At 39.5% G+C, this 13376-nt stretch overlaps 1 protein-coding gene across 1 annotated transcript; it reads right to left on the bottom strand.

Annotated features, from left to right (window-relative positions):
* Positions 1-6933: 6933 nt before the first annotated feature.
* On the bottom strand, positions 6934-9072 carry LOC148009691 (uncharacterized). Its single transcript, XM_087673265.1, has one exon. It carries the CDS (start codon positions 8271-8273, stop codon positions 7512-7514), a length of 762 nt encoding a protein of 253 aa, XP_087529391.1. The 5' UTR covers positions 8274-9072; the 3' UTR covers positions 6934-7511.
* Positions 9073-13376: the final 4304 nt, after the last annotated feature.

The following is a 13376-nucleotide window of genomic DNA, read 5'->3' as shown; positions in this document are numbered from 1 at the left end:
TATAGCTAAATTAGAGAAAAAGGGTTGTGGCTAAGAAGAAGAGCTCTTTATGGAGGGGATCTTGGAAAAATCAGCAATCTAAAACTTCTAAGATGCAATCTGATTCTCAAATCACAAATTTGATGGTTTCATTGGCTTTGAAAGAGGGGTAAAATTGTAGAGCACCTGCTTAGAAATCTTCTAGAGCAGAGGTAACTTGAGGTAGCACTCTGAATTGCAGAAGCAACACACTATTGCTACACAAACAGATGATAACTTCACGGTTTATTCAGTTGCACTTGTAAAGAGGCGCTATGGCATGGATAGAGAAATGTAGAGCAAGAAAGAATTGCAGGTTTTCATGGCTTTCAGTGTGGCTATTGTACACATGAAATGTACATATCCATGTATGCTTGGATGAACAGTGCATAGTTTAACACTTTGAATACGAATACTTGCAAACCCTTGCACAAAATCCCAAGCTTGTCAATGGAGACAATCCAATCTACCATAGTAGGTAATATCTGCAAGCGCACTGACTATAGGCCCATTGTTGATGCATGTAAAAGCTTCACTGGAAATAATTTTTGCAGGTCATGTTTACCTTGTACAGCAGGTCTCTCAGCAGTTAGTTGAAGGAATATTGAGTATCTATTTCCTACATGTATTGGATATTATGCAGTCATCATATCAAATTGGAATGCAGAGTTGTTGATGCATTGTAATTGCGGTTGAATGGGAATAGGAGCCCATGTATTGGCTGAGAATGCAATAGTAGTCATTGTTGGAAGTTTTACAGTAAAAACTTGTTGCATTATAGGGTATTGAAGTACCTTGCCTACTGGCATTTTGGGAAATTGACTGGTTTTGTAAAGGTGAAATGTTGTGAGCATTAAATGCTCAGTTTTGAACTAATTTACTACAGTTTTTGCAGTGGGGCTGACTATTAACAGTTTGTGGCAAGCATGTGTGGCATTGTTTCCTAAAGAGCTAGACAAACATTGGTGCTTTGCCACATGTTTGGAAGTGTATGATATTGGTGTGAACTAAAATCTACTGGTTTTGCAAAGCTGGAGACCTTGAAATGGCAAACACAAGAGAGAAGGACACTATCACTCAAATAGTTGGTGAGAAGCTAGACTACAACAATTTTTTTCTATGGAAATTCAAGATGTCTAATTTCTTAATTCGAAGAGGCTATTGGGACCTAGTTACAAGTCTTGAAGATGAGCCCAAGCTACTGGAGGATAGACCTCCAACATAGGATCAGTTAAAGGCACATAGGACTTGGTTGGAAAAGGCCAGCAAGGTCTTGCATTGGTTGTCATTATGTGTGTCAGACACAAAAGCTATGCAAATTGCAAACTGTACTTCCCCAAAAGCTGCTTGGGACTTATTGATGAAGAATTCTGGGCATGTCACTCATGCGAGAAAGATACAACTGAAGCAAAAATTCAGTCACATATCTAGGAATGGAAGGTCTATTGAAGACTATGTCAGTGAGATCAGATCCATTGCAAAACAACTAGGTTCAATTGAAGCTAAAGTTGAGGATGATGATTTGGTGGCTACTACCCTCCATGGACTTGGACAAGAGTATAAGTAGTTTGATATTTCCATTTTAGTGCGTTAGGAGCAGCGTGACTTTGATCAGCTTGTGGCACTTCTACTGCATGAAGAAGTGAAACTTGGACTCAATACGAGTTCCAGTGGGTCTAAAAACAACAAGGTCAATGTCTTCTACTCCAATCAAATGGGTAGAGGTGGAAGAGAAAGATCAAAATTTAGAGGAAGAGGTGCTGGAGATGCATATGCAGCCCGTGGACAACAAGCTATTGGATGGCAAAATAGGCAACCTTAAGCAAATAGAGGTGCCTCAAATGCGCATGGAAAAGGGGGTTATTCAGCTAGAGGAAGAGGCACTTGGTAGCAGCCTCAAATGAGTCATGGACAACAATCAAATGCAAATAAGGATTTTCATTATTGTGGCAAATATAGGCATGTAGCTAAGGATTGCTACAAGAAGCAGAATGATCAAAGATCAAGAGGGAAGAAACATGGTAATTATGCTTCTTCTAGTGGTATGCAAGAGGATGACAGGTTGTTTGCTATGCAACATGTGACGAAAGGGTTGCCTACACAAGGCAAAGTAGATGATGTATGGTATAAAGACTCAGGGGCATCTAACCACATGACTCCACATGGAGAGTGGTTCAACACTTTGGTAGAAGGTGCTCATGGATATGCTTGCACAGGGGATGATACACAGCATGACATTATGCATATAGGTAAGTTTCCCTTAGTGATGCATGGTGATAGAAAAAAGAGTCTCTATGATGTGTTACATATACCCTCCATAACCAAAAACTTGCTTTCTGTGGGACAAATGGCTGAGTAGAATCTACAAGTTCGATTCAATAGAGATGGATGCTACATTGAAGAGTATGGTCAAGGATGCAAACTCATTGCTAAAGGCAAAATAAATGGTAGGATGTTTACATTAGATACGAAAATTTCAGCATTGAATGATGCTATGTACTCACATGACAATACTGCAATAAGGGACATTGAGATATGGCATAAAAGGATTGGTCATGTAAATGTTCAAAAGCTGAAGAATATGCAGCATAAGCAAGTTGTACTTGGACTCCCTAAGTTCAGCATGTGGAGTTGGGACATGTATGTCAGTCCTGTCAATTTGGGAAGCAATCAAGGGTTCCATTTATGAGGCATGTAAGCATTACTACTAGACCATTACTTTTTGTACATTCTAATCTATGGGGACCCTCACTATATGCATCTCTTGGGGGACTTCAAGAGACATGTGGAGAAAGAATTGGCTTGCTACATCTTATGCTTGAGATCTGATAGTGGTGGAGAATATGTTTCTAAAGACTTTGATCACTTCTTGGCAAGCCATGGGATTAAAAGGCAATTGACATGCAGGTACATACCACAAAAAAATGGTGTGGAAGAAAGGAAAAACAGGGCGATCATGGAATCAGCTAGAGCCATGTTGAATGAGAAAAGCCTACCAAATGCATATTGGTTAGAGGCTATAATGACTGCAGTGTATGTCATGAATCGTACACCAACAACAAGTATACATGAGGTGACTCATGAGATGCTTTATGGGATAAAGCTGGACATTAGCCATCTTAAGGTTTTTGGATGCTTGACATATGTACATGTTCCAAATGAAAAGAGGAAGAGCTTGATCCAAAAGTAGAAAGTCCATCTTTATTGAGTATGCACAAGATAGGAAAGCATACAAATGATACAATCCTTCTACTCATGAGACATTGGTCTCAAGAGATGTGGTATTTGATGACTTGAAATCATGAGAAGAAGATCACCTTGCTGAATGATGATGATGGTTATCAGGAGACTTATGAACATGGAGGTACAAATGAAAGTACAAAAATCTTTGGGCCTTCTAATGATGCTATTACATCATAGTCCTTGGACAGGTAGATTGAGGACTTCAGTATCTTTGTCCATTGACACGGGCATGTTAGTGAGGGAGAGAAATGTGGATAAAGGCAAAGGCAAACTTGATGATGTTATAGGGCCACTCACCTGTGGTTATGATTCACATGGCACTGACAACTTGGATAGTGAGTTTGGTATTCCATCAGTTGTGACTCCTAGTGTGAAACACTCCTAGTGTGAAACATAGATACATACCACCTCATGAGAGAGAAGAGCCTCATACTGCATCTCAGTTGAGGAGATCAGAAAGAGTCAGGAAGCTTGTGGATAGGCTTACATACAATGGTTATACAATGAGGCACTATGCATATATGGAAAAAGTCACTAGCTTCAAGGAACCCACAAAGTTTTCTGAAGCTATTTTGGATGATCATTGGTGTAAGGCAATGGATGAGGAATATTCAGCATTGGCTGAAAATGACACTTAGGATTTGGTTGATTTTCGTGAAGGAAAAATGGCTATTGGTTGCAAATGGGTATACAAAGTGATGTGCAAATTAGATGGTACATTGGAAAGATACAAGGCAAGACTTGTGGTAAAAGGGTATGCACAACAATGTGGTCTTGATTATGAGGAGACATTCAAACCTGTTGCTAAAATGGCAACCGTGAGAATAGTGATTGCATTGGCAGCATCTAGAGGATGGATTATGTACATCCTCTTTATCATTGATATTGAAAGTTTTATGGGGGTAGCCACAAGACACACCCTAACAGCCTCAAATGGCTCCCATGTGGCAACCCCCTCAAAGATTATATATTATAGATTATAGACTAGGAACTCCATGCCTAGATTCTCTCAACACTTTACATCTTGATGCTTCACACTCCTATTCTCAAAGAAATGGTATTCTTCGATGCTTCACATCGATATTCAAAGGCATTTTTCAAATCGAAAGAGGGTTCATAGGTTCTTGAGTCAAAGAGAAACCAATTGTAAGAGATCCCAAAGCTTTTTTGTGAGCTGAGAATTTCTTTATATGCTCTTGGTGTGTCACACGAGTTTTAGGCCAATACTGCACGCTTCTTTTAGTCTAGTGCTTTAAACATCTTTTATTATGTCTTCAAATTTTTTATATTCTCTCTCTCTCTCTCTCTCTCTCTCTCTCTCTCTCTCTCTCTCTCTCTCTCTCTCTCTCTCTCTCTCTCTCTCTCTCATATATATTATGCGCACACACAGTATATCGTACATACATTATTTATGTTTTGTGTGTGTGTGTGTGTGACATACATACATACATACATACATGCATGCATGCATACATACACACACACACACATATTATACAATAGACTGATATATCATATATCTCTCATACCAAAAAAAGAGTATGATATTTACTATATTCCACAAAGTTGGAAGGGTGGGTGTGTGAGTTTTTCTAGTTTGATATTCATGGAATTAGATGTTTTCTTATTAAGATTATTTTCAATGTACCTTGATACATGCTCACAATTTGAGCATAATCTAAGATGTGCTCTCTCTCTCTCTCTCTCTCTCTCTCTCTCTCTCTCTCTCTCTCTCTCTCTCTCTCTCTCTCTCTCTCTCTCTCTAGGCTCGCCTAGAGAGAGAGAGAGAGAGAGAGAGAGAGAGAGAGAGAGAGATTGCCCTCTCAACTACACACACAAGAGAGAGAGAGATTGCCCTCTCAACTACACACACAATCTCTGAGATTGCCCTCTCAACTACACACACACTCTCTCTCTCTCTCTAGGCGAGCCTAGAGAGAGAGAGAGAGAGAGAGAGAGAGAGAGAGATTGTGTGTGTAGTTGAGAGGGCAATGTTAAGGATATTAGTCATATAGCATTCCATGTACAAACTAAAGCTATAGAAACACATTATATTTATTATGTGCTATTTAACTAAATGTTTCATGAATATTGATAAGTTACAATACAAAAAAGTAACATATGAGAAATTAATTTAGAATATCTAAACAAAGAGAGTATGTCTTATGTGCATCTTTCAAGAGTAAAGGAGGGATGTTCGAAACATTAAAAAACATGTTAAAGTGCAATATTTTGAAGAAATATACGTGTGTACTATATAGGCAATCCAATCAATAGACATTAATGTGGGAAGTGAGGGTGGGGGAGTTTGTGTTTTTCTATTGGCAGCGCATAGAAGTCGGGTCCTAAGGGGAAGGGAGGGTTTTGTTGACCAAGAGGGTCATGATGCTTGCACATGCAAGTGCGAGCATGTACAATATGGTAGTGTTGAGGGGCAATGCAAGAGGGGCTCCATGCACACCACATGGTACACCCCTCGGAACTCCCCTTAATATATAGGATAGATTATAGGAGATTATAGATTATAGATATAGGTGATTGATTATAGATCGAGTTATAGATATAGATGATTGATTATAGAAGATTGTAGATACAAAATATAGATTTGCATAATCTTGAGTCTTTTCTTCAATTAGGCATGAAGAATGTTGAGTTTAATGAAATTGATTCACATTGCATGCAAAGGACTTTGCAAATCAAGTCCCAGTGGGAAGCAAGCCATATTTTAGATGTTCCCAACCCAACTCCACGTAGAGTGGTGCATTAATGATGAGGCTTAGTCATCTTGAATTGTGATATGAGGTCATGATCAAGGCAAGCATATACAACAACTTTGCGATCATGAGAGTGAAAATATATGAGAGAATGCAAGCTAGACTAAAAGATGCAAGAAAGCACAGGTTTGAAAGAACCATGAATAGATAGGACAAGCTAGTTTGAGATGAATGGCTTGCTTGCATCATAACAACAACCACCAATTAGCATTATAACTCTATAAGTTAATATAAATCTCATTGTAAGCACTACCCAATTACTTGGAATATTAGGTGAATCACAATGAAACATGCAAACACAAGGCAATAAAATTAGTTTGTCTAGCAGAAAAGTGAATAATAAAAATAAAAAGTAGACCCTGAGCATTGTTGGCAACCATTATTTAACATGTCTATTATACAATGAATATTCTAATTAGATCCACATGTGGGCAACCACTTGTTGATGAAAACTACCTCACGTCAATATTCTAATATTAAATCCATCATATATAAATGAATTGTCGTAAACTAGCAAGACCTTGTGAGTATGCCGACCTATGTAAGGTCGGCCTATAAGGGTATATACTTGTAGAACATGTGGGCCTAGTAAAGTAGGCATGGATTGGTTTTAAGGGTGACTCACCATGTTAACCCACCCTACGTACATTGCAAATCTCTTCTTTCAAGCACGACCAATACAATTCACAAACTAGATAGTACCATGTGAGTTTCCATGCCCTCTTGCAATTTAATAAACATATTTTAGAGAGTAGAGGTGTGCATGAGTTCAAAATTATTATGTGTACTATCAAAGTTGAAAATGCAAAACCCAAGAAAGAGTAATGTGGAGCATTAGGGAACTTGATTGAGGTTGTTGCAAGGTTGTGATAGAGCATATGCCCAACCATAAATGAGTAACTACAAATGATTTTGCGTTGTTTGGCATTGAAAGAATTTCATTCATTGAATTGATTATCATCAATAAACTTTTCTGAAGAGAAAACCAATGTGATTAGAGTGCTCTAAGTGTTTAAGAAGGCACGCTAATTGAAAAAATTGATGTTGGGATGTCCATCGAGAAAGCGCAACAACTATTGCAGATTTGTGTGATAATGTGCTTTGATGCCGCTTGCAGTCTTTAAGAAAGCACAAAGCACACTAGTCGTGGCCGAGTGCAGGCCATGTTCTAAGCTTGGTAGTGATGAAGAACACAAGGTTCCTTGCTTGGAAAACGATGGTCCCTAGCTTGGAGATGGTGGAGAACCAAGGTTCATTGCTTGGAAAACCAGAGTCGATGTAGCCCAATTGGCAATGTCGACGGAGACGCAAGATTAATCCTTGCTTGGAAAACCAGGGTCAAGGCTTGCTTGGAAATGGTGGAGAACGTCCAAGGTTCCTCGCTTAGACAGCCATGGTTGTTCCAGCTAGCTTGGTAATGGTGGCAAACCATGATTTCGGGGGGTTGATGATTTTCTTTGCAATTGTTTGCAGCTGTTAGAAGACGGTAGGCATTTCCGTGATGGTCTCTAGCTTTGGGCTCCAAGACTTGGTTCTGCAGATCATGCCTTGCTGCAGCTGAAGAGCGACCGAAGAAGAAGGGGTAGGGGGAGCGATGGAGAAGGAGTGATATTGGCAAGAGGGGTCGATGTTAAGGGAAGGGCTCCGAGTGAAGATGATTGGGGAGGAGAGGGGGGCGACTCGGCTGAGGGAGGTGGAAGGTTTGGCCGGCAGCTTGGGGGCAGTGGCATATATGTGGGTGTGTTTGAGGGGAGAAGAAGAAGAAGAGAGAGAAGGAAAGAGGGCATGGGCGTAAGCGGCGAGGTCGTGGAAGGAGAGGCGGGAGGAGAGCCTGGCGATGGGGATGAGAAGGTAGCAGTGGCCCAGGGCCAGCTGGTGGTCGGCCGAGAGGGGGCTCAGGCGGGCGTGCAGGTACTGATGCTGCAGCTGCTGGAATTGATCCCGTGTCTGATGATGACCATGATCATCATCGTCGCCATTGGCCGCATGATTATGATGATGATAGCTTGAGAGCGCCGCCACGTGGCTGGTGAAGTCGCAGACCACGTGTCCAGGGCCGTATTCCAGCATCAGCTCCGCTGCAGACGTGGGCTCGTATAACTCCAGGACGAGCCCGCTCTCGGGCTGCAGCACCTTGGACATCACCGGATTCTTAACGGAAGGAGTAGTGCAGGGGGCAGCGTCGGCATGGTCGTAGGAGCTGGAGGAAGCGGAGACGCACGACAGATGGTTGCCCATCAGCCACAGATGATCAGAGATGCTCTCTCTCTCTCTCTCGGGCAGTCCCGCTGATATCTCTCTCTCTCTCTCTCTCTCTCTCTCTCTCTCTCTCTCTCTCTCGGGCAGTCCCGCTGATCTCTCTCTCTCTCTCTCTCTCTCTCTCTCTCTCTCTCTCGCCTCGGCCGCCTCGATGATCAAGCACAGTCCACGAAGAAGAAGGAGACGAAGCAGCAGCTGCAGCAGCAATATGCAGTGCCTGTGGGAGGAGCTGCCCTCAGAAGGACAAGAGACGAGAGAGAGAGTACGTGAGGAGCCCTGAGAAGAAGAGACTCACTCTCTCTCTCTCTGTGCCTGTGTGTGTGTGTGAGAGAGATATTTTTCGATGGAGTTCCGATTGAATGAATGAATGATGAGGTTGCGCTTGTGCTGTGGCTTTTAATCCCGTCGCCAGCCAGCCGCGTTCCCCCAAAGACGGATTCTACGCGGCACCCAAAAAAGAAAAAGAAGAGAGAAAAGCCCAGTTGCGCTCCCCAAGCCCCCCAACCCATCCTTGTAATGTCAAAACCGTTGCGCCCTTCCAGGAACATGCGCCAAGTAAAACAACGACTCCTTCCCCCTCCACCTTTCCTTGCCCTTTCTAATGTCCCAATCCCCTTTAGCTGTGTGCACCTCACCTCCTCGAACCCCTTTCACACAACCTCCACCTTGACCTTTCACACATCCTCCATTTGTAACTCTTGTCTTGCCTATACACAGTGCTTTTGTCTTGCCTTTACCCACCTAATCTACCTAGTCAAATAACCCAGAACCTTGTAATTGTCGTCTTGCCTATGCAACTACCCCTCCCTAGTACAATGACTTAGAGTAGAGCACTCGAATTGTATGTCCTGCTTATACAGTTAGGCCTACCTAGTAGAATGACTTTTTGGTGATGTCTCTATTACCAAAGCATCATAGCTTTCGTTGTTTCATAAAACACAAACTATGTCACTCCTCTTTTCCATCCCTCCCCTTCCTAGCTACAAGCATGCCCTCTTACACTTTGACTTTTCGATTCCTAACTCACCTAAAATCCCTCCTCGATTTGTCAAACACAACGTTTTCAAAGACTCCTCTCTTGTTCAATTTCTACTAACCTTGTAAGATGTAAACCTATGGCACAAGGTTTTGTTATCCCAAAAACTTTCAACACATCCTATGATGGGAAGTTTTGGTGTCGATTCTTGCAAAAATTTTATGTGAATACTATACCAACAAGACATTATATACATTTTTTTCTTCCCAAATAATAAATTTTAGCTCATATTGAGGACCTCCATCATATTCTAAGCCTAAGACATTTTTTTTCTAAACAATGTGTCAAAAGTTAACCAAAAGAATGTATCTATGCTTTGAGATTCCAAAGTTCTCTTTCTAAATCATAACCCACTTACATTTTCGTCCTACTTCATGTCTAACGAGACTTTTTAATCAAATTTTCCTAGAAAAGTGACTCGATTCACGAGCTAAGAGTTGGACTTATCCATCATGTCATTGCAAGGGCACATCCACCCATGATTCTGATTCCAAACTTTATGTGTAGCCCTATTTTGTGATTGCAGCAATCTATCTCCAAGTAGGACAAAATCTACACATTGAAACTCCATTTGCACTTCATATCTTATTATTAATTTAGGACTTCACCATTACTTGGAGATCAACTCTTTCTTTATAGTTATAATGCAATCCAATCAACTTCACAAACTACCACCTATGACATTGACATTCACAAGTATTGTCTTTATAGTTATAATGCAATCCAATCAACTTCACAAACTACCACCTATGACATTGACATTCACAAGTATTGATACGCATAGTGCTTCAACCATAAATTTTTGAAGTACTCCTAAGAGAGTAGGTTTGTGATTCATTGAACTTTTCTTATAAGTGCAAATTTTAAGTTGTCATGTCATGAAAGCCCACTTTAGATGCCCTTGATTCTTTTATTAATGAGTTGTACAATTTTTAATGAAAAGTAAAGAAGTTCACAAGAATGCACCCATAAATCTACAATGCTATTGTGGTTCATGCCATGTTACTATCATATAATTAAATAATGAGGGCAGTTTTCCATATTGAATTAAAGAACTAAAGTTTTCTTTCATGTCTCATCTATCATCTTATTCTACTTTAATTCTACCAAGTCATCATTCCGTAGTCCTTAATGTAACTTGAGTATATTAGTGGTGTGATTTGATTCTGTTATTGCATCATCCATGATTCTCAAAATTACTTAATTAGTTGTGCATAATATACATAATACTTGCATTTATAAGCTCCTGGTGATTCTTCACAATTGTTATTCAAATACTCATTTACAATGTTGTGGCTAACAACCACATTCAATAAAAAGGAATGGCCTTCTACAGGGTAAAAATTAGGGGCGAATTTTAGCCCAAATGCTATTTTTTGGACGTTTACTTCATCACCAAGCTAAAATTTTGGACTTGAAAACTCAAAAAGTACCATGCACATCCAAAATTTTATATATTTTGACATGAAATTTGCCCAAAAACTACTCTAAAATCACATTTTCTCACAACATTTGCCCAATTTTCTAAGCTCTTCACCTTTGATCAACCAAACATTTTTCCACTCTATCTACAAACTAAAAATCATGGGGGTCTCTTATTTTTTACCCTAGCCTTCTATGATCATGAATGTTTAATATAAGAGACAAAAATGAAACATTAACCCAATTTAGATTATTACACAAAAATGAAAGAATGTCATTCCTTAAGTGAAGGCATCTCTTCATGCTAAAAACAAGTTATGGCATAAAGCAATTCATATTTAAGCATGAAGATCAAGAACATAAGGCTTAGTTCACTTGGTGTACTTTACATAATCTATATATTAGGAAGCATTGTGGTATATTTATTTGGTTAACCCTCGTATTAAACATGAAACCTTCGAAATGTGAAACCCTTTCTTATTTGTACATGTTTCACATGACTTCCTCAATAACTTCAAATGTGGCCCACCATTTTAATCTATATGATCTATTAATTTTAAATCTACCAAGTCAAACACCTAACTTGATACCTTAGCAAGTTTACATTTTCTGAATATATGAAATGCTCTTTATAAATTTCTACTAGAAATATTTCTAAGGGATTCACTCTATTCTCTCTATATATTTATTTATTTATTTATTTATGTTTGAGTGTGTTTTGGGAAGCATGTGACTAAAGATCAATGTACTCAAAGAGGGGAGCTTCTTAAACAAGTAAGGTTGTGCACCACATGATGAGTCATCAAGAAAGGGCTTGATGCAATATCTACCCACTTTTCTGTAAATGACTCTCAATCTCCTCCCTCGCCCTTTTTTTACTATTATTTTGTCTTCTATCTCAAATGCATCAAAGGAGGAGGAAGGAGTAGTAGAAACAACTCTAGAATGTCCACCCCTCCTCCTCTTTACCCTTGCATCAATAATTGGATATTATTTTGGGTGATGGGATAGTGGTGATTACAATTGAAAGGCAATGATAGTGGAATCATAGGGACAAAAATCAAAGGTTCTTCGAAAAAAAAAAAGATTTCTCTTAGTTTCCATTGTTAGCATAATAATTTCAGTGGTTTACCTAGAAGTGCTATTGGCATTCAAGCTTTGCTCGAAGGGTTCACTATTAAGTTTGATCAAGGAATAATTTAAAAACACCTTTTCTATTCATTTTATCACAAATAAAATACACCTCTTTCCTATTGAACCTCTAGGTATGACCATTAAATGATACCCTATGTTGGATGTAAAAAAGGTCTAAAGAAGGGAATTTAAAATGCCTTCTATTGAATCCACATGATAGACTTACAAATTCATGAGTGACCTCCCCCCTAAAATACTCTTCAACATTAAGCTAGCAATGGGTTTCTAGAGTGAGCTCATTTTGTTAATAGTGCAAACTCCACAAATGGCTCTCTTATGAGTGACACAACATGTATAACAGTATGTAACAATGATGACCACAATTGTGGTGGCAATGTCAACAATGGAAAGGATGCCCATCAGTTGGAAAATATACTATCAAACATGCCCTCAAGTACTTCTTCACAATAGTAACACTAGTATGGTTAGTGATCATGGTAAGATGCTATTATACGAGGGTTTCTCACCACATTATCAACACATTTGTATCATGTATCAAGGTCTTCTCCTTGGCCATAATGTTGTGACCACATGCTAGTTGAGGGTTAAAGGCCGTATGTGTCTAGCTACCTATGTTTACCTTGTACTCAGTGCCCACACACATGTACACTACTAGTGGCAGCCACCCATCACTTTTATATTTATTCTTTATTCTTTACTATGATAGAATAATAAAGGGACAAACATTGTGATTCCCACACACCGGTATTATCTTGAGTTCAAACATCCATAGCCATTGCTCTTGCTTCCACTTGTGCTCTTTTCTCACTCACCTCTACTCATCATTTCAATGGGTATCAAAGCGGGCATTTGAGGAGCCTTAGACATTCCACTTCATTTCGGGAATGAGTCCATGATAGCTCACATCTTCAACCAACTGAAGTAAATATCATTTCCCTACCTTCTCTAACTTCTTCCTTAGCTCCAAGAGGATATTTGTTCAACTCTTAGTGAACTTTGAGGTCATGAGCAATAGGTAGAGCCCTAGGACAACAACTTGCAATTTGCGGTGCATTTGTGGGGGCATGTCCTGCATTGTTTGTATTAGCCACTTGCTTTCAACACTCCTCCTAATCATTGCTCAAACATTTAGTACTTACTGACACTTTGATCTCTATCTTGGACACTATTCGAGGAAAAGATGATTACCCATTCACTATCATTTCTGGACTAACCTTTTGTTCATTGTTTGGGGCAACATCCATTTGAACATTTATGCTTGACATATGCTTGTTCACTAAAGTTTTAATGTTGGGATGATGTATTTATTCTTGGGGATAACTCATTGATGTAGCTTGATAGATTTCATTGTTGCTTGGAGATCTCTTATGCACATTTAGCTTATATACTTGGTTAACTCTTGGTTTAGGATGCATCTATGTATTTAACACTTTTGGTTCTCTAACATTGTTCGGTCATTGGAGTTGTAT

The sequence above is a fragment of the Lygodium microphyllum genome, chromosome 30, assembly GCF_053477565.2.
Source record: "Lygodium microphyllum isolate KBCC chromosome 30, Lygodium_microphyllum_v1.1.10, whole genome shotgun sequence".
Lineage (NCBI taxonomy): Eukaryota > Viridiplantae > Streptophyta > Polypodiopsida > Schizaeales > Lygodiaceae > Lygodium > Lygodium microphyllum.
Note: the sequence above shows the minus strand (reverse complement) of the source record. Positions and strands in the feature narration are given on the sequence as shown.

Coding starts and splice junctions, on each gene's coding strand:
- LOC148009691 (XM_087673265.1), bottom strand. CDS start 8,273: ATGGGCAACCATCTGTCGTGCGTCTCCGCTTCCTCCAGCTCCTACGAC.